This window comes from Chroicocephalus ridibundus, chromosome 6, assembly GCF_963924245.1.
Source record: "Chroicocephalus ridibundus chromosome 6, bChrRid1.1, whole genome shotgun sequence".
Taxonomy (NCBI): domain Eukaryota; kingdom Metazoa; phylum Chordata; class Aves; order Charadriiformes; family Laridae; genus Chroicocephalus; species Chroicocephalus ridibundus.
The window spans coordinates 76,227,684-76,252,972 of NC_086289.1; the positions used below are offsets into that span (position 1 = coordinate 76,227,684).

Consider the following 25,289-nt stretch of genomic DNA (forward strand, 5'->3'; position numbering starts at 1 on the left):
GGCCGGGCGCTGCCCGAAGATGGCGCACGGGGGAGGGGGAGGGCGGTGACCCTCGGGCGAGGGGACGGTCCCCTCCGGGGGCGGAGGGGCCGCCAGCCCCGGCCCAGGCGCTGTGCGGGGCGGCTGTCCCCATCCCGGCCCCCCCGCGGGGACCCCGCGCCCCCCGGAGGCCGCGGCAACCCGCTCCCCCCGCGAGGACACTGGGGGCTCCCGTCGCCGCCCCCCCCGCCCCGCGGCGGCGGTCCGGGTCCGCGCTCACCCGAAGTCGTCGTCCATGGACTTGAAGTAGAACTTGTAGTTGGGGCGGTTGAGGAGGCCCTTGAAGTCGCCGAGGGTGACGCGCTCGGCCGGGATCGGCAGCTTCACCAGGTACGGCGTCTCCTGCTCGTCCAGGTGGTAAATGATCTTCGTCTCGGCCGCCGCCATGGCGCCCCTGCCCGGCCGCCAGGCCTCCGCCCGCTCCGCCTCGGCCCCGCCGCCCCCGGCCCGGCGCGGCCCGCCGCCCCCGGCCGCCGCCTCGGCCCTGGCCCCAGCCCCGGCCCCGGCCCCCGCCCGCGCCCCAGCTGCGGCCTCCGCGCCCCCCGGCCCCCGGCGCCCCTTGTTCTGCGGGTCCCAGCGCCGCCCGCCTCCAGAGCGCAAGCTCGGGCTCCGGCGGCTCCGCCCCGCCCGCCCCCCGCCCCGGCTCCGCCGGAACCGGAACCGGCGCCCCGCGGGGGCCGCACCGCCCACCCGGCCCGAGCCCGAGCCCGGGCCCGCGGCCGGAGCAGAGCGCCCAGCGGGCGGTCCGTGAGGGGCGCGGGCCGGCACCTCCCCGACCCACACCCCGCCGCTGTCCGGGCCGCTCCCTGCCCTCCCGAGCGGTATCCCGCACTGGGGGGAGACCCCTGACCCGCCCCCGGCACTGCCCCTCGTCCCCCCCTGCCCACGCACAGCCCCGCCAGCTGCGGAAGGGTTTGGATTTTCACTTTACAGCCGCGTCCCCTCACGTACAGCCTGGTACCCCCCATGCACCCGCGTTCTCGTATCTGGTGGGCGCCCATACAGCCCTCCCAGGCCCCCCCTTCCATCGCCTCTCGCACCCCCCGGTGCTACTTCACACACACACACCATTCCTGTGCCACATATGTTCCTGTGTCCCGCAACCTCTGCTGCTTCTCACCTACACACCTCAGGCCTCCCCTCCATCTCTGCAGCCCTAGCCCTTTCCCACACACCTCCAGCCTTCCCCACACCCACACGGCTACGTGCCCCTCACGTACAGCTCACAGAGCACGAGGCATATCGGGCTCTACCCTGTCCTCCCACATCCAGACCCCTTTGATCTCCCCATACTCTGTCCCTGACGGCCACCCCACAAACAGGGACTCTGCTGCACAGGAGGAGCACGGTCCCTCCCACCCCAGTTCCTCTCCAGCTGTGTCTTCCCTCCAGAACCCTTGTCACCATCCAACAACCATCCCTGATACTCAGGCACGGGACACCACAGTGTCCCTTCCAGTTCCCCAACCCCATTTCCTCACCAAGCAGACTCTTCATGAGCATCCTTCTTCACACACACTGTGGCCTCTTCATACCGGCTCCAACAGAGCCCCTCAGCTCTGTGGTTTCTTCCCCATCCTGTCTCTCCTACAGTCATCAGCACCGTGACCCCAGCCCCCAGGACTTGCCTCTGTGCAGCAGCAGTCTTGGGGTGGCCGGCTTCCCCTCTGGACACCTTGCCAGCATCCGCGGGGTGCTGAGGAACCGTCTCCATCAGCAGTTTCCCAGAGCTGTGGCCGAGAGCAAAGCTGGAGTGGACGGAGCTTGGGGAACACCCACCACCAGGAAGGGAAAGAACTGCCTCACTCCGTCCTGGATTAGAAGGAACGAATCCAGAGGAAGAACCATGCCGTAGGCCCACACAGGGCGTGAGAGCAGATCACCAACCCTCAGCGCCAGACTCACCTGCCGTAGGAAGAGGAACCAGCAAGATCTGACAGGGAGCAGAGCCAAGCTCCTCCGGCTGGCAGGAGCTAAATAGCCTCCTCACGCATGAAAGCATCCTGTGGGCATTGCTAGCAATTATCTGGGCAGCACTGCTAGACTGAGCGAAGAATCTGACATTAAATTAGAGGAAAAAAAATAAAAATCAAGGGAAGACCTCGGGTAAGCAGGAGGCGTGAGGCTCTCCCGTGTTTCCACATCGGCTCTTGGAAGACTGTCGCTTCCTCATGCTTGGAGCTCTGTGGTAAAAGCCGGCGTACCTGGAAAGAAGAATCCAGGTCAGGAATAGAAAAGTTTAGTCTAAGCTGCTGCTTATTGTGTCAACCCTGACAGAGCTCATCTTAAAGTCTTTTTGCAACACCTCCCTGCCCAAAAAGTTGGGCCCATGTGAAAGAATTACTGCCTCCCCCTGACAGGGCCACTCTCTTGCCCACCTCCCAGCACAGCGGTGGATCCCTTGCAGCCTGTATTGTACACATTAGGCACCTTTGATACCCCAAAGGGCAATTTTCTGAGGTGCCGAGTTCCCAAGGGAGCACAGGCAGCCCGGAGGATGGGTGCCACACCCCCCAGGGTGGCAGCAGATGAAATCTCATTGTTACAGCTGCCTTTTTGTTTAAAACAGGCCAAGTGATTGAATAGATAGAAAAATCGATAGAAGAATCTATTGATAGAAATTGATAGATTGATCTTACTGCTCGCAGAGTCTTGTGAAGTAAGACTCTTAATGAACAGAGCAGCTTAAGAACACAGAGACAAGGAAATCGCAGTAGGGGATTGTGCTGAGCACTGTAGGTCCACAGGAAATTGTTTTTGAACAGCCTCTTGGCTTATGTCTACATTTAAAATTACAATATTGATAGCATTGCTTCTCCTTACAGAGTAAACGGGCTCCAGGCATTTTAGTGCATCTTGGAACAGCCCAAAGCAGAGGTGGATGTACTTGAGTCCCATCACTTACATCTTTAAGCAACACAAAACTATTATCTTTTTCTAAAAGGTGCACTATTATTAACTGAAGTTATGGGTTTGATACAGGAACACCAGGCAACATCCATCCATCCATGTCAGATGGGAAGTCAGACAAGGTGACTATTATGGCCTCAGAAAAGTCACAAATACTTCCTGCTTACATTGCTCAAAAAGGTGGATAGCAACAATTGCACAGTCGAGGTTGCTCTCAAAGGCATTTCTAGTCTCCCAACCAAATATAAATCTTGACTGAAAGCAATAGAAAGCACGACACCCACCCTATACTTCAGCAATGCAACTAATGCTCCTTTAGCAAGTCCACCCTTACCTGCCCATCGGGGTGCTGCGCCATGCCAGAACTCCACCTTGAAGAACACCAAGTCTCCTATTTTTTTCTCCTTTTTGCCACTCTGTTCTCAGCACCTGTAAAACCACCCCAAAATACACACCGCCGAGGCCTGAAGAATATTTGGCCATAGAGCAACGTTCTCCCCGTGGATCTCAACCCCTGGGTAAGAACAGCTCGCACCATGAAGTTGGCTACTATGGAGCAAAGGAGGAAGGAACGCGGAAAGAACGAAAGTGGAATTGTTACTTGGCACAAAGAATCAAGAGCCCCTGGCAAAACCGAGCCAATGTTAAACCTATTGTTAAAGCCATCTTTACATTGTAAAAGGAAAAAAAAAATACTTAAGATGTCCAAGGAAATTTTAAAATTACCAAGACTTGCAACTGTTTTGTGAATGGTTTTATGAGGAGACCTGTAGCTGTACATCCCCCTCTCTGCCAGTGCTTACTCCCCAACATCAGGAGGGCAACATGCAATAGCTAACAGCCAACATTCCCACTAATTCTCATCATGGCAAAGGACAACAGCTTTCATAGGATTTAAGGTTCATCTTTGCGACCTAATTCTGTACAAAACCAAACCTCACCCATTTCAGGATTCCAAGTTCAGAAGTTTTAATAAACTGCTCTCTACTCGTGAACAGTGAGGGCGCAAGTTATCACTGAACATTTATACCAATTCAGTGGTGTGCTAATTTCCTACCTGCCTGTTACATGCTTAAAATCTCTTTTTTTAGTAGCGCTGAGTTATTTAGCTTACCTCTTAAGCCCTGCTCAGGCATGTGCCACTATTGGAGACATACAATTCAAAGTCAAACAAAGCAAACAAGCTGGTAACACCAGGATAGTTTTTATTTGCTCCCTGAATTAAATACTGGCAGATACAGAAAATTCAGATACCAACTATTTCCCCAGCATTTACAAGACTGAGTTTGCAATGTCAGAAAACAAGCACATTTATGCACAATCTTGGCAACTGATAGTGTGAGTGCACAAGATCGCCCTGCCTGAACACCAGTGTTGAAGAGGCAGTATCCCTGGTCTCCAGCACGCAACGCTGTCCCCTCACTGACAATTCTGGCACCATGGAACGGCCAAATAAATATCCTGAGTGGGCAGCTCCAGTGCAAAGGTTTTATTCCACGCTCCTCCTGAAGGGGCAGAGGCAAGGTCAGCACATCCAACCAATAACACCCCTATGAACACAAGCCGATTCTCGCTGTGCCTTTTTTTTTTTTTGCTCTGTTCTTTGAGAGCAGGGAAGAACACAGCACCGTGACACCTCCAGGAAAGCTGTTCTTAAAGGCTTTATCGGCCTTATCGCTGCCACACATTGTCTGTGCTGGCGACAAAGTGCCAGGGGCACACTCGTTCCCTGCTCATGCTGAGGTGCTCTACGGCTGCTGAACTTTACAGTGGGTTTGCAATACTTTCTTTGTTGTCTGAGGGAAGTTTTCAAATAAATAAAAGGACATGAAGTAAGCAAGCTTATATAACTGAAATCATGTGGAAACACAAAGCACATGCTGTTGAAGGAAATACCATTAGCTCCTTTTCACACTAGAGCAGAACTTAGGAACTTGCATCCTCCTTAAAGCAGCTGGTGTGGTCAGTGCCCCCCGCGCAAAACACAAGTGTGGCTGGCGCAGCAGGAGACGCCGGACACCTCTGCTCCCTTTTTATAAAAGAAATAAAGAAACAGACACTTTTCTAAAACACATCTGCTAAACTGGGGATGCACAGAAGACAGATCACATCTGAGATGTTGCGATCCATACAGCAGTTCACTGGCCAGTGCACATCCAAGATTAGCCAGCCCCTGCAGGGGGAACTAAGCACGTGTTATCTCCTGTTCTACAGAAGGGGGAAACACACGGTTTTACCAACTCTGCTGTGCAACCTTGTGTTAGATCCCAGCACAGCAGATGGCAAGAGATTTTCCCTTTTCAAAAGATCACAGAAGTGCCTTCTAGGCTGCAAAATGCCTTGGGCATCCTCAGACAACTGCCTCTTCTCCAGGCACAGGAACTCCTGAATCCCAGTCCTGCGCTCCAGATCCTAATCCACATGCTCCTACGCACCAACCTTGCCAGTGTCTCTTCAGCAGGAGTTCTCTTAGCTCCAGAAGCAACAATGACTCCAAATAACTTAGCTGTATGATCATTCTTCCACAGCCCTGATGGTTAGATTTATAAGGGCGTTGTACGCCTTTGCATCTATTTGCTCCCTTCATATTAGTAATAAGGGCCTCCCAAAAGGACAGCTTATAGCTATCACCACCTCCTGCTTTTCCCTTATGGTTTTTACACTGGGCTGCAACCATCCAACATAAGGTGCCACTGGGCAAGTGAGGGAGGGAGGGAAGTGGCGAAACCGGGAACATACGACTTAATTAACGATGGGATTGTCAGTCACTTCGATGTTAAGCCCCACATCTACACACCATGCACTGGCATTGATCTTGCTCTGCCCACTTGGCCCAGAAAGGCAGTGAGAGTGCCTCTACTCATGCCGAGCCACCATGTCAGTCTTGGTCGCCGTCAGACTCTTCCTCTGCCTCCTCCAGCCACTGGATAAACTTCTGGAGCTGCAGAGAGAATGAAATGTAATTGGGTAACAAGTGACACCAAACAGATGCTGGGAATGCTCAACAACTACACCACGTCAGTGAGCACCACTATCACACACAGGACAGATAAAAAAGAGTATTTCTAGGAGACACGGAAGGCAGATTGAGGGGGAGAGAGAGAGAAAGAGAGACAAAAGTTTAGGAGAAAAACAATTAGGATGCCACAGACAAACCCAGACTGATTAGATTCCTGAGGGAGATTTCTGCAGTCAGACAATCCCCACAACACTCAGCAAAAAGACCAAAGTTCGAGAGTTTTTCAGAGCTTGAGGGAGAAGAGATGACAGCTGCACCTTAGCTAAGATGTGTTATCTACTCCCTGAGAACCTGCTCTAAAGAAGGCAGCTCATTTTACCTTTTAACTGGGCTGAAATAAGCAACTGAAAGCACTGCTGACCTATACTAAGAGCTGACTTTGCAAAGGTTTTAAACAAAGTTGGAGTTCTTCAGAGATGGCTTTTTTCCCCTGCTCCTCTTCCAGATCCAGGGAGGAGGACTGGAACACGGCTCAGCCAAACTGCAGCACAAAGTTCTGCCTGATGCAGGGGGGAAGTTTATATGCTCCTTGCAACACAAGCCAAATGAAACCACTCAGTATAGGAAACGCTTAGAAATATATGCGAAGGGACGGGTGAGCCAGGAATGAAAGCTTCAAAGGAATTGCATGGGGCCAGCACACAGGGCATTGGCCTAAAGCCCATTTCAAATGGGTGTTGGCTTAGAGAAGCCACACTGCTACTCCAGAAAGTGCTGGCCTCGTGCTAAAGAGAGACCACTAAAAATTATCTCCCTCTCCTACTACCTCCATTCCTCATGCAAACAGGATGATTACGGCAGAAGTTGTGTTACTTACTGTTCAATGCACTGGTGCATTATTGGCCTACCATGTAATGGCAGCTGCTCCACAGAAGGCGACAGTGGCACCGAACTCCACTCCCAAGTTTCTTTTAGCAGCTGTTGTCTCCTTCTCTCTCTCCTCCCCCCACCCCCTTTAAACACCTTTGGGACTTACCCGCTGGTTTTTACGAAGCTGCTTTCCCTTGTCAGACGTGTCCCGCAAAGAGAACCAATTCAGAATTACATCTTCTTCCAGAATTTCCAGCTGGTAAAATGTCATCAACACCTGCATCAATTAGAAAAGAGCAACAGGGCTCTCTACAGACTCTTTTGGGGCTATAGCTCATGTCCAAGAGCAAAGTTCGCACATAATCTGCGTTTCCCCACTCCATCTTCAACAGAAGGCACTCGGTCAGCTTCATTTTGCTTTTATTGTTAAAAATAACTGTGCTTCTCCTCCAAAGCCTCATGTTCCTGACAGATGCTATGACACATAATGAGTGAAAGTTCAAGCCCCATCAGCTTCAGCTCCGTGGATGCAGGGTCTGACCGAGAGCTGGGGGCAGCAAAGGGCCACAGAGGATGTCGGTTCAAGACGTTACTTACGTTCTCTTTTTAAAGCATCCCAAAACCCATCCCCGAAGCAGATCTAACAAGCAATCCTTATGCAGGCCCACATATGCACAAGGGTGACGTGCAGAGAAGAGCATGAATACATCCAGCTCTGCCTCAGGCTCCTCCTCCCACCAGTTCTCTCTTAAAAGTGCCTTACGGCAGGTGTCAAAGCAATTGGTCATTCATCAGCTCAAACTCCTGCCCAGTGCAGCGAGGGTAAGATGCAGTCATGATTTCTCAGGGTGCCTTTGTGCTCAGGCAGAGCAGGCACTTTGCAGTCAGTCTCCTTGCGGCAGAGCACTGACAAAGCTGGCTGCCAACTCCAAATATAAAGTGTCACTTCAATTCCCAGCCTCCAGGGAAACACAGGCCCCTGGAACAATGGACACATGCCAAACGATTGCTGTAATTCAAGGACATTTTGGCTCACCAAACTGAAGGCTTTTGGCTCCAGTCCTAAGTGCTTTGCCATTAGGCAGAAGCACTGGTAGCAGAAGTTAGGATTACTCTTTCTTGAGGAACCAAGAGTTAAGCAGGCTCTAGGAGAGCTCTGCCAAAAAAGGCAGGGGCTTCCTGAGACGCTGCTAAAGGAAAGACTTGTGACCCAAGTCAAATGCTCTCAGTGTGATCAGGCAGAAAGAGTGCAGGGGCAAAATATTTGCAAAGGAGGGTGAGGAGGAATATACTGAAAACTCTCAGAAGAGACAGGTAATAAGCCGCACACATCAGCTCCCTTTATTCCCCATTTCATAACTAGCTCAGCCTGAACAAGAAATCCGACCCTTATTCCCAGCTTTGCTTGTTTTGCACTCTAAAGCAGGATAAATCATTTGGCAGCCAGATCCTAGGGACCACGGAGAGACAAATGAAATAAAGCTCTTCCTAAAGCAAGTCTCTGCCCTCGCCTTTTCCAGCATCACACAAGGGCATCTAGGTTAGAAGTTGCAAAATAATAGCTCCCTTCAGGCTGCATGCTGGTAATTAATACTCACCCTCAGCTGTGCTCCCTCAAAGGCACAGGCAGACACAGAATTTTTTTTTTTTTTTTTAAAGCAATTGTTATAGATGGGTTTCCTATACACACTCTCCATTGAGACCCCAAAATTTTCTCCTCTAAAGCAGACGAGCCACTGACGCAGACAGGATGCATTTCACCATGAATCTAGCAAAAACAGGTTCTCAGAGCTGAGAGCGGATACTCACTTTAGCTATTGATGTGCAGAGACTGTCATGTTCCAGGAAGAATTCCTCAATGGCAAATAAGGCATTCAAGTGATCTGACGCCCGTTTTATGTAGTTCTTAAACAACGGGGTCCAGTTCTTCAACAGCTGCAGGGGAAAAACAGAGCAGAGTTCCTGAGCTATGGGATGGGTGTGTGCACTCAGCCCTGTTTCCCAGCCGTGTTGCACTAAGAAACTGACCCAGGGAAGCACTTTATGATACCATTCATCTGACCACTTAATATATTTGCCCTACTCCATCCATGAAACAGATGCTAGTAAGTCTCACACGTGCAGACAAGACCTGGTTTACTACGCAGCTTTGACGATACCGTTAACTTTCTTTGTTTTGCCCCTCTGGATGGCATACCAGATTATCACAACAAACATGTTTAATGAAGTCTGGTACTCCAAGAAACTCACTTCACAGCTGACCAATAAGGAGAAGTACTGAGATGCTACTCAAACCTTCCCCCCACAGAGCAGCTAGCATTTCAGTGGAACTTTCCTTCAAAGCAGATGACCAAATAAGAAAAAAAGATAGCGCCAGGATAACTACCAGCCGAGTAGGAGTGGACAGTGCAAAACAGCCACCCCCAAAACAGGAACGCAGTGGAGCAGCCCCTAAGCGCAAGTCTCATGTTTGCTGTGTGCCCAACAGGCTGTTTGGATCCTGGAGCCTGCTGCAGGGAAGGGGTGGGAAGGGTGAAGGGCAAGAAGTTGCTACAATACTGTCTGAGCTCAGGTCTCTCCTCCAAGGCTCAGTTTTTATGAAATCTTTAGTTTAATGATTTTGGTGCTGCCTCTTCAAACAGTATTTTTGTCCAAGTCCCCCCCAGCTCTTTTACATGTTGTACATATCTGGAAAGCAAGCAGCAGGGAAAGCTCTGCAAAGCAGCACAGCCCGACCTGAATCTGGGATAGGAGGTAATAAAGATACTCAGAGCCCTGTCCACAACAATTTTAAAAGGTATGAGAACTGGGTTAAGATACAAAAATTCCTCATTGGCCACATCACAAGCAGACCATCCTACAAAAACATTGAAGGAAATTAAATCAAGAGTTCCACATCTTTTTAAATGGATTAATTCAACAGCAGCCATTCCTGCAACTACATCCCTGGCACGCCTGTACAGACACACCGTCTTCTGTGCCTTCAACAGTGTCTCCTATAGAACACATCTGGTCTGTTTTGAAGGGAAACAGGTAATTCTCAGGGGCTTGGGGTGTGACGAAGCAGCTCTGAAACTACATTCAAGATTAATCAGCATTATTCTGTCCAGGACAATCGTTAACAGGTAGTAGCCCGGCTAGAGGGAGAGCTCCAGGACACACAGTGGAGCTAGAACCCAGGCTAGCATGACTACCAAAGGTGGCCTCTACTAGGAAATAGTGCTCAGCTGCGCCACAGTACTACACTCCGTCACCTTTTCAGACATATTTGCTGTGCCACCGTGCTGGAATTTGCATGCCTCAAGCAGAAACAAAGAAGGGGATTAATACAAACAAACTGATCTGTATAGTAACACATCAGCTGGCTCAAGGAACAAGAGTAATGTTACCAAAGACAGGCCTCTGCTTTGTTTATAACCATATGCTAACTAAAACATCGTTTATTTCCTACTGACCTTCTTACTGTGTGAGAAAACAGTTAGTCACTGAGGTGATATTACAAGTAGTGATAATGAGGAGACAGCCAGAAGTAGCTAATCACCAAGGATGGGATAACAAGAAGTAGTTAATCACTCCAAGGTTCTTCTATGCATCAAGTATGTACTCCTATACTGATTAGGACAGAGCTGGGGCTACTTCAAGAACACCCTTATCATCCTCAAGAAGTTGGCAAACTTACGGTAAATTTTTACTGTCCTGAGATGACTCGGTACCTTAAGAGGATAATGCGAGGAAGGGTCTCCTCACCCAAACGACCACCGAGGAACTCACGCCTGTGCAGAAGTGTCTTGCTGATGCTGTAAAATTTAATAGGCATGTGCAAAAAGGCTATTTGGTCATCCTAATGAATATGTAAGCCTAGGTGAAGTTATACATTAGGTAGGCGGAATTATGAGGATCTTCTGTGTATAAATAATGGGTGAATATCCCCAGTAAGGTGTGCTAGATTTGTGGGTTTTATCCCTAGCACCTGATGTCGAATAAAGCAGTATCTCCTCTCTGAACTGCTTTTGGTTTCGAGAGCTTTTATTTCAGGTAACAGTAACAGCACTGAATGATCCTAATCATCATGGTATCACAACAAAAAGCTGGGGGTTGCATGGTGTACTTCCAGGAAGTATTTTAGCCTTTCGCAAAATGCTTCATCCCAAATATTCTTCCCTCCTCTACAACCATGTCTTTAATTTTTATTATCCTTTGGAATTCTTCACCTCAAATGTAGTAAAGCTACTAGCAAGCTCCTTCCAGGCTAAGAAATATTTTGTAATACCTTTCTGTTAATGCCTTTAAATAATATGCGGGCACAATTCTAACCAAAAGCTACCGGGTTACTGAAAGCAAGTTATTTATAAAGAAAACAGAGCTATAAACACTCACAACCCTAGGACTCAATCCAGTATGCCTTTTCCTGGGAAACCGAAAGAAGAAAAAATAAATATACCACCTCAGTTTGAGAATACACACTGTGCTGTAACCGGTGCTAAGGGGGAAAGCAGGGCTGAGCCCCACAGAGCCCCGACCAAAACCACCCCCAAGAGCCCACACGACCAGAGAGGCCGTTTTGGGAGTTTCATGAAAATCTGACCTGGGGAATGAGAAGCTTGCCATTATTTTAGATAGAATAAAAGACTGAAAAATGTCTAAAGATACCTGACAAAGAGCCCTATGGACAATATTGTAATTTTCCAGGCCTTGACTCTACCTGGGTAACTCCTCAAAACAATCCACGCTCTGGAGAAAGCAATCAAATTCCTCTGTCAGGTCAATTCATTTTTCATCAGACCTGGCCAGTGATGCTGTATCAACTTCAAAGGTTTGTCATTCATTTTTCTTTTGTCAGAAGGTGAGTCTCAACAGCAGGCCTATTTCACCCTTCCTCCAGCACAGAACACCACCACGAAGCCCATGCAAAGCACAAGCAGCAAAGCTGTAATTTCAGCCTGTTACACCATAACAGCACCTGTGCTCATCACCATAAATTGCTGCAGTGAAAGCAGAGATCCATTTGGTCGTGAATAAGCAGTCCCGTGTCGTGTCCACGTGCATGGCATTACGAAGGAGTAAGGCTCCCTGACAGGAGCCCACAGAGGGGCACCACACACGCCAGCTGACGGGCAGCGGGGTAGACACTGCCCGGCTCAGCACAGTGAACGGCTAGATTGCCCCCCCCCGACTCCCTTTAGACGTCCTCACCTACATAACTTTGTTTGATGCTGCTTCAGTGACACCAGAAGCACAGCCTTCAGTTTACCAGCAGCTTCAGCCACGTTTGCTCACACCATGTCTACAGTTCTAGGGAAGGTCTGGTTTTCTGTACCATCTCTGCTTTACAACTTGTACATGCGTTGAACAAGCTGCCTGACATACATCGAACTGGATAACTATTTCTCAAGTCTCCGTTTCATCTGAAGAATACCCACGGGCATATCCTTTACCGGATGCTTGTTTCCTAAAATTGCTGCAACACTTAGGAGCGTCATGCTCAGGGGCCAGCGTTTCACAGCACATACTGTGGTTTCAAGTCAAACCAGACATCATAACAATGGCATTTCCACAGTTTCCCCTCCTGAGCTGTCTGGGACCACTCTACAATCACCCTTACACAGGCAACCCATCTTCCTTCAGCGTCCTGGAGTACTGCGTCCAGCTCTGGAGTCCTCAGCACAGGAAAGACTCGGACCTGTTGGAGCGGGTCCAGAGGAGGCCACAAAAATGATCAGAGGGATGGAACACCTCCCAGACAAGGAAAGAGTTGGGGTTGTTCAGCCTGGAGAGGAGAAGGCTCCAGGGAGACTTTATTGCAGCCTTTCAGTACACAAAGGGGGCTTATAAGAAAGATGGCGACAAACTTTTTATCTGGGCCTGTTGCGATAGGGCAAGGGGTAATGGTTTTAAACTGAAAAGGGTAGATTTAGGCTAGATGTAAGGAAGAGATTTTTTTACAATGATGGTGGTGAGACACTGGCCCAGGTTGCCCAGAGAGGTAGTAGATGCCCCCTCCCTGGAAACATTCCAGGCCAGGTTGGATGGAGCTCTGAGCAAAAAGTGCCTTCCAACCCAAACTTATTCTGTGATCTCTTAGTCAGAGCTGAGCTACAAAGAGAGTGAGAAACATAGAAGAGTTCTGAAAAGTTCAGTGGGTTTCTGATATTCACCATCTCAGAGTGCAAATATCCCCACCTCATATAAAATAACACTTTGCCATATGTAAACTCTCATAAGCAGATCTCAGCCACATACCGCTATTGACAGTTTTAGCTGCATAGCTGCACACTTCAGCTACATGCTTTCATCATGTACTAACCTCTAACAAGCTAGCGCTTGGGATTCTCAGGGTGTAAGTAGGTTTTAGCAAATTAATGGAGTGTACTTTTTACTAACGAGGAACCAGAAGTTGCAGAAAAGCCACTGTTTCAGATGCTGTACAAACATGCATGTTCTGCCCAAAGAACAGGCCTCTTCTCTTCAGAGCACTGCTGGTAAATACACAAAGCTGCTGCCCAGGAAGACCATCGATGTCTGTTTAATGAGCCCTTGAAGGCTGATTCACTACCTCCATTAGAGCCGCATCTCAACCCAAACATATTGGGTTATTGTAACGGTGACTAACGTCCTGCGTGCAATTGAACCAGAACAGCACACCTCACCAGGATACTGCCTTCCTGCTCATTTCTGTACAGAAAGCAAGCACACCAATTCTGCACACAGTAAGACATCGAGGAACAAAACTGTCCCAGAGAAGGATTCTCTAAGAAACTTCCTGGTTGTCCTTACAAAGGAGCATCTGGAGAAACTGGCTGCCGTGATGGTCAAATTGGTTTGACACCTGTCTCTCTCCGATAAATCTAAAGATAATTTGTGCTTCCTAAATGCACATGCCACACGGTTCCCTGCACAGAGAAATTCCACTTGTCCGTGACACGAGGCATAGTCACCCTGAATGTTACATTTAAAATATTATCACTTCTCACTAAAGGCGAGCTGATTTGCTGTTTCTGCTGCTAAACATGAGCACCAGCCTTCCTATGATGAAATAAATATACATGGATAAAGTTACCCAGAGGTAAGCCTTTCATATCCTTCTGTTGTCATTAGCTTCTAAGGGGTCTTGAGCAATTACGGAAAGCATTATGCATTTATATAGTATTCTTTGTCCCAGACTAGAACCCCCTCTGACTGGGTCCCACAGTGAAGTTTTCCTGTCCTGCTCACGCTAGACTAGGAGTCCAATCTGGGAGACAAAAAGAAATGCCATTTCGTAGCTGGATAAAAAGCCACACAACCTACAAAGCTACCAACTCCACACAACCTGCTGTCCAGATGTACTGCTTTCCACTTAGAGCCTAACACCTGCTCTAACGTTCTCTTCGTTCCTCCTCCCTCAATTCTCTTTTTCCAGGACAAGACATGCTATTCAAGAAAACAGTCTGGAAAAATGAACAATAGCAAGAAGAATGTAAACAGAGTGAACAGCAAAATCTCACTAAGCCATCTGATGAACAGATCAGTTCACAGGGATGTTTCCTACAGAAGGGATCTCCACACATCTAGGAGATAAATTAAGTGCCATGCTTACACCTGCATAAAGAATAATTAGTTTTCCACCCTCCTCCATCAACTGAAAGCATCTACTTCCTCAGAGAAAGGATTATGAGGGTGTCTAGTGTTCCTCTTTAGCTCCATCTCCTAAAAAAATTGAACTAGTCCTTCCTAAATATGCATCAGATGCATTCATTCTGAAAGAGCACCTTCGTAACCTGTAGAGTTTGCAAACTCAAATACATAAATGGGCTATAGCAAAGAGACAAAAGTACTACAACGGCTCTGGCTTGGATCAACAAAACCATTAAGACAAGACTGCCTGCTTTTTAAAGCAGATCGTACCCTATTTTGTCTCCCTTAAGTCAGAAACAGAAATCGCTCTCACTTAATTATACAACCCATCCCTTTAGAGACATAACAAAACTCTATCTTTGTTCAAAGACAACAATATCGTGCCTTTGCATTTGCTGGGAAAAAAATGGCACCGATTACAGTATGCAGACAAGTAAGACCTTGGAAAGGATCCCAGTGGGAGACGATCACTTCCTGCTGCCCCAGAGACAGGGCTTATGATGGATTGGAACCAGGTTCCTGGAATGCAAGCCTGTAAAGACATCTCTAATAGTCCCTCTCTTTTCTCCTCCACAGGTGATGCACTTCTACCACACACAGGAAGCAGAAACAACCATAGGTACTGAAGTAGAGCCCCCCACACCTACAGCCTCAGCAGAGATCCGTCAAGCAGGTACAACAGTTTCCGTTCACTTCTACTTCTATAGAAGACAAAGAGGCTCATGAACTCAAGGAGTTCAAGTGGCTTCAGGCGTAACCAAAGAGACTTCTTAGCCAGGAATGACCTGGGGCATCCAGACAGACTCCTACGCACTAGGAGACGAGCCCAAAGAAGAGTCAAACGGAGCAGGACTCACAGGAAGTAACGCCGAGAAATAGTTCTGGGAGTCCAGGTTTGCGTCCAGCTGCTGCAGTGGGAACTCCAGGATCACTTTACTGAGCACCTGCATCATCTCCTTCAGGCCAATGTTATACGCGTACCTGCGAGGAAAAACGCAAAAAAACCCAACATTTCAAACTATCTGATCTCTGCAGACTTTGGCTCTTTACAGAGGTACAGCAGAAGATTTTATTTTCATCTTCCATTCGATTTCATCATCAGACTGGATTTTGTTTGTTTGTTTTTCCAAATATTCAGGCAATAAGACTACCTTGCATTGCATCAGGCCCTGCATAAGGCCGCAAGTCCTGAAAATCTGCTATCACAGCAGAACAAACTGCTGCAGGGACAGCACCCTCACATTTACTAGAATGCTGTAGGAATATTGTTGCGCAAAAGAAGGGAAACAGGTTTGTATTTGAGAACTACTAGGTAAAAGGCTCTCTGATTATGTGTTCTAGACTTGCTGCTGTAAAAACAGAGTGGAAAAGCCACACCACAGCACAGTCCCAGCTGCAGGCAGCTGGCTGAATGTTGCAATGCACAAAGCAGCAGCCCCTGCGTGAACTTACAGGCAGCCTGTGCCAAGAACGGCCTTGCTTGCTTCAGTCCACAGTTACTTAACAGCAATTGAATCTCCTGTTACAGAATTGGGGCAGGAAAAGCCTGAGCACTGAGGATGCTGCAGATGCAGCTGGCACTCTCCATCAGCTCCTGTCGTCGTTCGGTCATGATATCTAATCTGCATTTCTCATGCTCTGTACTGATAAAATTAATGCTTAACAATCAAACGTGAGTATTCACATGGTTTCTCCTCTTCTTTCGAGATCCACTGTCAAAGACAACTGTTCAGCATAAGGGACAGCATCCCTAAGGGAACACTCACTTGAGGGAGTTGATTTCCAGGACCAGGTTGTCACAGGAAATGTTTTCTTCTTCGCCCCTCTGTAACGTACCCAGAACCTCATTCTGGAAAACTGACGAAAGAAAGGACAGGTAGTTAGACCTGAGAGGGAAAAGCACAGTTTCTTCAAACTGTTCATTACTGAAGAAACTACACCCTTAACAAAGGGAGCATTCTGACACAGATATGTACTTGTTCTCTGTAAGCTGGCACAAACCCACATCGACTATACTTAGAAATAGTGGAATATAATTCAAATAAAGGAGAAGACTTACTAGATATCATGGATCTCTCCAAACAAGCCAGTACAAAGCTATTTACCTCTGCAACCTTTTAGAGCAGAGTTTCAATTATGCTTTCACAATCTAGCCTTTCCTATTCAGACAAACCTCATCTTCCCCTAATGGAAGATGTGAATCCAAACAAAAATTTATTGGTTTAATTTCCTTTGGGGAGATATTTAAATGTGAAACAGGCTTGCTTTTTTTTTTTTTTTTCCCCAAGTTTGGCTTGAGCCCCTTTCAAATCCAGGTAAGCTTAACACAAAACAGAAAGCCAAAACGTATCTGCCAAAAGAGGCAGCTCCTACAAGGATATTTAATTCTCCAGCATGATTACAGCAGTAAGCTGTCCACACAGGGAAACTCTGCTGGATCTTCACACAACCTCTGCAATACAGCAGATACAGGGAATATTAAACAAACAGCAATACAGGGAATATTAAAGAACTCCGTAGAAAATGCAGGAAGTGAGGTCAGGAAATAAACATATCGCAGACATCCACAAATTTTCCAGTACACCTAGAGAAAGCAGCACAAATCTCCCTGCATTATCTGCAGACTCACCATACTTCTTAACAGCCCATCTCTCACCTTTGATGTCATCTAGCTGAGGGGATGCTGCCCGACTGTCTGGCTCCTCAGAGCCCATGCTCAGGTCGCTGTCTGACTCACTCTCTTCCTCTGAATGCATAGCTGGGCCTGATGAAGAAGAGAGACACAGCATTCAACACTCAAAAGTTGCAGCTATCACATGCATGAGGAACCAGGTGTCTCAGGGACTTCCCAACCAAGTCAGCAACTATCCGTCCTTGCAAGGAAGCTTCTGCTTACAGGTCCAGACGATGAGGTTTGCTGCAGAGGGACTGCTACAGCTGGCCCTAGGATAATGGGATTTTTTTAAAGAGTCTGCATGCAGACAACAAAGGACGGGGACAGAAGCAAACGCATTCTGTGCAGACTGCTGACTCATGATGGAGCAATGTCAGCAGATGCTGTCACTAGCAGGAAGAGAGCCAGCAGCACCCAGAATAGCCAAAGCATATTCCCTCTAAAGAATAAGATATCTCACCGTGCACCATTCACAGCACAGACAGCTGCATGCATTAGCGCAAGTCAAAAATATAATAAACATCTTCCACAGAGCACAGGAAGAGAGAAAATATGGTCCACCACCTGCTTTCACCTCTCACCTTGCCTCCACACACATGTTATCTGGAGCCAGTCTGCGTCACAAAGCCCAAGGTCTACTCTAGACACAATTACCAGCATCCCACTCAGCCATTTTCCCTGACACAGGTCTGTCTGTCCATTCCCAGGTGACTACACTAAACTTTTCCTCACCCCATAGGCTTTGTCTCTGTTCTTCTTCATCCTCTTCGTTCTTGTCATCTGCTTTCCAGAGGTAGCCTCTGCCCTCTGAGCCTACATCCTTTTTATTGTAACCTGGAATAGAAACAGCAATTAGGAAATAGATGTACTGGATATGCTTACAGGCAAACCTGAATTAGTCTACCAATAGACTGATATAGCCTGTATATTACTGCCCCTAAATATTCTTCATCAAGAGTGAGCTGGGATTCCTGCAGAGGCGTACAGATTTCAGCTTTTAACCTTCTCACTTGCCTTGACAAGTGACCAACTTACTCCCCCCTACAGCAGCAACGTTCAGCTGACCATGTTTAGATCCCTGGACAAACCCAAACGGGCAAAACCAGAGTGTTTCACAAGGACAAAGTCCGGGTATGAGGACACAGATCTTGCAACCTGCCTTGAACTGCATGAACATCTCCTCAACTTCAGCTTATTGTCTCCCACAAGGCTCCTACTCTAGGAAAAATGGAAAACAGTTGAGTCTCCAAAGATTTTAATAATGGGGTACTGAGGTACATTTCACTGTCCAACTTGAGCCGAATACCCTTGCTTGCCCTACTGAAAACACACATGGTCAAAGCTGAATGCAGCACTAAGCTCCAGCCTGGCACTGCAGAGTCTAGAACATACAAGGGAGACCCCAAAAGATCACGGAAGGCAAAACCCTCTGCATTGCCTGAGTGCACGGAGACAGAGACTCATACCTTTTGGTTTCACTTTGCTTTCCTCCTTGGTTACACCAGAATCATCACTGAACTGGTCATCGTCCTCTTCCTCCTCATCTGGTGGGTGTAGAGAGATCACCGTTCCCTCAGAAAGAGTGATGCCAGGACCTACTACTACCTGAAAATATGCGCAACATATCTTAATGAAGAAATACCCTGATTTCCCCCTTGTACCTCCACCAGCAGGGACAACAGCTGCTCCAGAGAAGCTGTATACTAAAAAGTATAACCAAAGACATCAGCACTGCTAGATACATACCATACTACCCTAGACAAGCAAGAGGAAGAAAAAGGTGGGAGCAGCAGCATATCCCTCACCTCTGCAAAAAGGCTTGGAGCAGCCCTGTATTCTGCTATGGTCTAGTGCAAGGCTAGTAACCCACCAAGAAAGGCAGAAAGCAGAACAGACATAAATACAGCTCACCTGAGAAGAGAGGACACAGCGGGGCTTTAGCTTTACTTTCTCCTTCACTTCAGCTTCATCACAGATAACAGAATGGCAAATCTCCACGTTATCTCCTACGTGTACTCTGTCCCAGAGAAAAGCTCCGTCCAAAATGACTTTATCACCTGTTATACATCACCAAGCACAAATATGTTGAACAAGGAAGTCTGCTGCTCTCCCAAACTGCTGAGTCCAATAGAAAGCATCTTACTGAATCCCAATGCCCTTGATGCATGATGGATGTTAGATGAAAGGGGAAAATTGGCCTTAGAGGCCTACAGCCACTTCTTATCCAAAGCTAAAACATGAGTCTGTTCTCTACAGAGACTTAACAAGTTGATAGTAAAAGCTGACACCTTGGCTTTTCACAAATACAGGCAAACCACAAAACAATTCCAGACAAGGCTGGGAAGGAGGAGTTCCAGGCAGCTCACACAAACAGGGACAGATATCTCTCATTTGCAGGACACTGGTGGGTGATAACTCTCGATCAGTAAAAGTCATGGATTCTCTACTGCTGACACAGCTTATTTACATGAAGTGCCTTCCACCTTTCAGCATCATTATGGCACTTTCATGTATTTCCTTTGCTGGATGACCAAGCTTTTCTCCTTTCTTCCCATTACAAGTTAATCAGTACCCACCTATGATCCTCTCTTAGAGTCAAATGCCCTTTAAAAACTAAACCCCAACACCCTGTGCCCTTGCCTGGCACGGCCTGCATGTCCCCCATTCTTGTACTCACCTATCCTACAGTTCTGCCCAATAACGCTGTTTGTTATGGAGCAGTTGCTGCCAATAACTGTTCCCTGCCCAATGAGTACGTTCTCTTCAAGCACGCTGCCATGGCCAAGGCTAACATCCAGCCCTCGATAGATGTTGTGTTTAGAATGGGTGTAACTCTGATTCTTGTCATCAGTGAAGTTCATCTCTGGAGTCAAAGGATAAACCCAGCGCCGGATAATGTCAGAGCACACAGCTTCGTACATTAGCAGGTTGCATATATGGGCACCGTACTCTTCTGTCGTTACATGCATATGGATCTGGTTCCCCAGGACCTGGGAGACAGGCGGGAGTGCATCAGAAGATTCTTTACTGCAAGGTAATAGGATCTCCCTTGTAACAACCCTCTCCTTACCTCCTCATTCACCAACAGACCACGCACAAAGTCATCCCGCGTCTGGTAGTCAAAATTGTCTGTGAACAGCTCAGCCACCTGCCAGGAAAAAAATATATGGAAATAATACAGTTAGCAGAAAATATTGCCAGGAAGCCAGATCATTAATGGCTATTCAGTGGTTCCCAGAGAGCAGAGTTATACAGTATAGGAAAGTGATGCTCTTGCCTTGAATAAAGCTTTGATTCCTTCTGCTAGGAATGTTGACCTTCCCATCTCCTCCTCCTAACGGAGGCTATGAACAGATTCTGGTTTTCAGAAGGGGCAAAACATTGCTTTAGCATTTCCAAGCAATTCCGCCCAGCCTCCCTTTGTAGTTTTGCTCCCAAAGGAAGACTGTAGACCAGCTTTTTCAGATGTGGAAGAGATGTTAGCAAGCCTAGGCTGGAATAATCCTGAATGTTACCCTAACCAGCTTGCAAGCACAGACACTTTTCCATAGCACAGCCATCATCTCTGCTCCACAGATGTTACTATACCTAAAGTGAAATCTCTTATTTTCCAAAATAGTTTCAACCTGTGCCAAATCGGCCAGCCTACCGAGGAGGCATCCACTGTCTAGTTCTGCCTGGGCTTGAGCAGTGGATGCCAGGCACAGACTGAGCACCCATCCAGTCTGCAGAGCAGCACCACATGATCACTCAGGCTCTCAGCTGTCATTGAGCACAACTGGGAGTTCTGGTTTCCAAACCTAGTACACTCAGACCCTGCTCACCAGCAGGACAAAGGGAACAAGGCAGACCGACGTTTGGACCCTCAGAAGGGCAGAGCTCACCTGTGGAGAGCAGATGCTGATATGACAGTCCAGCAAGTCATGGCGCACCTCAACATTCTCAATAGAGTTCTGGAACAGACTCTGAAAGAGGAGAAAATTCAGATGATCTGAGTGGCTCACACGGTACCGAACCCCAAAAGCCTTCTATAAGCCAGCGGCAGTATTGATTGAATTATTAAACTAGCTGAAATACTGAAGATCAGAGAAATCTACAATCTACACTAAGACACAAGATTAGCAGATACATCCTGGTCACACACAGAGCTGCATGTCAGTCAGCAGAGACTGCCCTCATCCCTGCACACTGCAGCTCTCCAAGAAACAGTTTGTACTTTGAAGAAGCACTTTTCCTCAGGAGGCTCCTTACCTTAGTTGCTGGGAGCTACAAACGTACAAAGAACATTAATAAATCAAAATGCAATATTCATAGCTTCCATATCCCCTGTGGATTTTTACAGATGTGGGCTGGGGTTTTTTTGTTTGCTTTTTTCCCTTTTGGTTTCATACAGTGGATTGCGTTTCCATTTGAAGGTAAAAAAATAATCTACCGATAACTCATTTGGGGATGAAAATGCCATATAATCACAGTCTTAGTTATGACTTGAAAAAAGATAAAGGTCCATCTATCTCACTGGAGAAAGTGCCTCCGCAGACATTTACAGACCATTTGCTACATTATTAGGTGAACAGTTCAGGCAGCGGTAATAGGAGGTACTACCCCTTGCACCTGCTGTTATTCCCCTCCCCCATGCCAGGCTCAGTGACGCTTCAAAATACTTTGTGTACGATAGTGGTATATACATCCCAATTTGGGAACCACTGCAACAGCACGAGTCACCCACCTCCCTTAGGAAAAGAATCAAATAAATGCAAAAACCGAATTGTGAGAAATACGTCTGCCTCATTTCAAGCTCTGAAATGAGTCCCGAACATGTGTGTCCCAGCACAATTTCACCAAGCTTCAAATAAAGGTTAAAGAAAAAAAAAAAACAAAAACAGTTTACCAGGAGTTAATTTCTATCGCCTGCTCCTCCAAAAGAAGCAGCAAGCACAGTTCCCCAGCCCTCACTCAAGGAGGGCCTCCTCCTTGGGGTGGGCTGCTTCACTACTGCAGCCCTTTTTCCACCCCTTAGGTTACAGACGCACCATAGGAAAGCGGAAGCGTTTCAGCCCCTGGGTTCTCTGGTAGTGAAGGACACGGTTTGTGGCACTGTCCATAGCAATAACAATGTCATCCTCTTTGCATCTGGCATGGTGACCAGGGGAGGACTCCTTGAATATCATGGTCATCACAGAAACATTCTTTTCCATCTTACGACGCAACCTTAAAAAGAAGGGCAGAACTTTAAAATCACTCTTCAGGGAGTTACAGCCCAAAGTCTCAGCACACCAGGCCAACATACGCTCTTTCAACACCTACTTGTGTTCTTCGAGGGCTTTAGATATATTGAAATTGGACACCACATCTCCAGTCACCAGAATGAAGTCAGAACGAACAAGGGACTTGGCATCAACATCTCGCAGCACGTCACCAAGGGAGCGGTACAGGTCAGAAGTCACAAAGCGCACTGTGTTGGGAGAGGTGTGGCGGCACCACTTGGATTTTCTGGAAGTAGAACAACACATCAGGAAGGCACAAAGAAGTTATCCCTATAGAGAAGTCACTAGGACACAGGGCCCCAGTGCACACCACATACGTAAATGAATGCAAGGAGAATCCTGTTACAACAAGCCCACTATCGATAGGCTGAGCTATGCTCATTTGCATGCGGCAGATGAACTGAAGAGGGTTAGACTTTGAGACCATAGCTTATGGAGATTTAGGAAACCCAATTCCACTGCCAGCCAAGTTTTGACAAAGGAGAAGGAAAAGTTACACAGAACCCAAACTTTTTTTCTCGGAAAGCAGTACCTTAGGCAGGGAAAAGACTGCACGCTTCTCTTTAGCTCGCAAACATGCAGCATACAGAGGCAAAGGCGCTGTCTGAGCGAGCTGTTTCCACACGCTGCATGACATACGGAGACGGGGCGTAATGCCACGGGTGGTACTCTAATTTACATGGCTACCCAGGAAACCCCTGATTTTAGACAAGAAAAGTTACATGCCAATACAAATGCAGTCCCAAACCACTCAACCCTTTAAACACGCTCCTTCACAGGAGGAATGGTCTTTTTTTGAGATGTGTTAGGAGACTTCCCTTGAAAGGGAATCTCTAGCACACGGTTTTCATCAGAAGGATCAGTGAGACCTTTGAGGCTTGCTGAAGGATAGAAGAATCCTTTCCACAATAAAGCTAAAAAGAATAAATTCTTACTGTAAATGCTCTTTTATCTCAGCTGACTTCCAACAGCAGAAAACAAAGGTTTCTTCCACTCCGGTTGCCGTTAGGAACTCCAAGGTATAGTCAATCATGGCCACATTTGCCATAGGTAAAAGAGCCTAAAAATAAAAAAAGACACACAGACAGCTGAACAAACACTCTGTACCTCAACATCAGCAACAGTCCCTTCCAACTTCAGGACATATCATCAGTGGTGCCAGAAAAATAACACAAGTAATGCTCTGTCTCCTTTTATTGAAAGTTTCCAAAGTTGACATAAACAGTAAGAGCTGGTTTCTGATCTTCTATCAGGGCAGATCCTCATTTCAGAGAAGAAAGCATAAAAGAAGTGAAGTTATCACACATAAAACTCTTCAAGATAACTCAAATAAGTGAGAGAGACTTAAAAAAAACCCAACAACCCAGCGTGCTGATTCCCTGACTCAGGCTTTAACTGCTACAAGAAAAACCTGACAGACACGAATGATGAAGCCACAGAAATACGAATGTCCAGAATTAAAGAGCGGGGGGGGGGGGTGGGGTGGGGTGGAAAAACCCCAAACAAACAATCTAAAGCGAAGTGAGTATTCTCTTCAGATTCAAGCCATGCTTTTAAACCAAGTTACTGATTCACAAGTGAGTGATCTCATACTATTCTTTAATTCATTTTTGGCAAAGTTTTGTTTTGGGCCTGAACTCGCGTGTGTAATTATCACCACTACAAACATTTATTCAGCAAGTTAGGTAAGGTAATTGTTCAGACCTAAATTCTCCAGAAATACTCTTTCCTTTAACGTACAGCCTTCTAATCTGGATAATTAAAGTGCTTTCCCCATCCATTTTTCTGGCCATATTCTTTGAGCCATTACTGCTGGCAAGGCTCTCTCCTCTATCAGAAACAAGCCTGCCCAAACCCGCTGCCGCACCTGCACTAGCGACAGACGAAGAGCAAACAGCACAGTTTGCCCCACCGTATGGAAAAGCAAACAGCACCAACGCAGCAGTCCGATCCTCGCTGCCTCGCCAGCGAGGGATATAACCCCCTACGAGCGAGCAGAGCTCGTCAGAGGCTTCCACAGGGTGGGGGACGGCAGGAAAAGCCGCGGCGGCAGGGGCTGCCTGAGCGGCGGGCGGAGGCTGGGGCCCGCAGCCCCCCAGGACCTGCCAGCAGCGGGTCGGGGCGGGGGCTCGCTCCTCCCGACCCGGACCGGGGCTCTCACGGCGGGGCACGCCGCCACCGCGGGATGGACCATCGCTGCCGGCGAGCACTCCGCTTTTCGCCAGAGATCAACCCGCTCCAGCCCCCCAGGGACGGGAGAGACCAGGACGGGCGGCCCCGGAGGAACCGGCCCAGGGGAGTTGGCAGCTAGCACGGGGGAATTTCTCACCCGCGGACGGTCTTTGGAAATAGGGAAGAAGCGGCGGTTGAAGCTGTCGGCGACCAGCACGGCCTGAAGCGGCGGCGGCGGCTCCTCCTGCGGGCCGGGCCCGCGGGCCGCCCCCGCACCAGCCGCACGCCTCACCGCGCCGCGGGCCGCCATCTTCTCACGTTGCCTCCGCTCTCCGCTTCCGCTTCCGGGTCCGCGCCGGAAGCAGCGACGGGACCTCGGCGGGGACAGAAGAGCGCGGGGCGCCTTCGAGGACTGGTGGTTGCTCCGGTTCGGCGGAGCCCGGCCCCGGAGGGCGGGACAGGCTCTGCCGGGGCTCGCGCGCTCTGCAGGAGCCTCGCAGGGCGTAGGGCCCGTCAGCTCTCGCACCTCCCACCGGGGAGCGACCCGCAACCCCCGCCGAGCCTGAGGGACCCCCGGGAGCCCACCCAGATACGCTTCCAGAGAGAGGGAGGGAAAGACGACGTGGTGTCTGGGGGCGTTTGTCGTCCCCCCAGGCTGGGGAAGCGGCCCCAGTGTGGGTGCTGCAGGTGATGGTGTCTGCCTGTGCCCGCTGCGCTGCCCTCGGGCAGGCCTGGTGGCCTGGTGGTCCCTCCGAACGTGCTTCAGCATCGGCCTGGCCCTCAGAAG

The 25,289-nt window shown here is 48.3% G+C and overlaps 2 protein-coding genes across 14 annotated transcripts in view; both read right to left on the reverse strand.

Moving 5' to 3' along the window:
* Positions 1 to 535, reverse strand: part of DVL3 (dishevelled segment polarity protein 3) — a 35,315-nt gene extending 34,780 nt beyond the window's left edge. For 9 of the 13 annotated variants that reach the window (XM_063338299.1, XM_063338294.1, XM_063338293.1 and 6 more), the window contains exon 1: positions 260 to 534. In XM_063338299.1, the coding sequence (XP_063194369.1) occupies positions 260 to 426 (167 nt within the window). In that variant the 5' untranslated portion in view covers positions 427 to 534. Of the gene's footprint in view, positions 1 to 259 lie in introns of all 13 variants that reach the window. The other 4 variants (XM_063338297.1, XM_063338292.1, XM_063338295.1 and 1 more) reach the window with 2 other exon arrangements.
* Positions 536 to 4,137: 3,602 nt separating this feature from the next.
* On the reverse strand, positions 4,138 to 24,843 carry EIF2B5 (eukaryotic translation initiation factor 2B subunit epsilon). The gene is made up of 16 exons (XM_063339303.1): positions 24,660 to 24,843; positions 23,266 to 23,390; positions 22,371 to 22,556; positions 22,097 to 22,274; positions 20,951 to 21,031; positions 20,137 to 20,214; positions 19,744 to 20,056; positions 18,978 to 19,123; positions 18,533 to 18,671; positions 17,799 to 17,900; positions 17,049 to 17,156; positions 16,159 to 16,249; positions 15,250 to 15,373; positions 8,588 to 8,713; positions 6,945 to 7,055; positions 4,138 to 5,890 (listed from the first exon to the last, which is right to left on the reverse strand). Exons 1-16 carry the CDS (start codon positions 24,810 to 24,812, stop codon positions 5,828 to 5,830), a joined length of 2,124 nt encoding a protein of 707 aa, XP_063195373.1. The 5' UTR covers positions 24,813 to 24,843; the 3' UTR covers positions 4,138 to 5,827.
* Between the last annotated feature and the right edge of the window lie 446 nt (positions 24,844 to 25,289).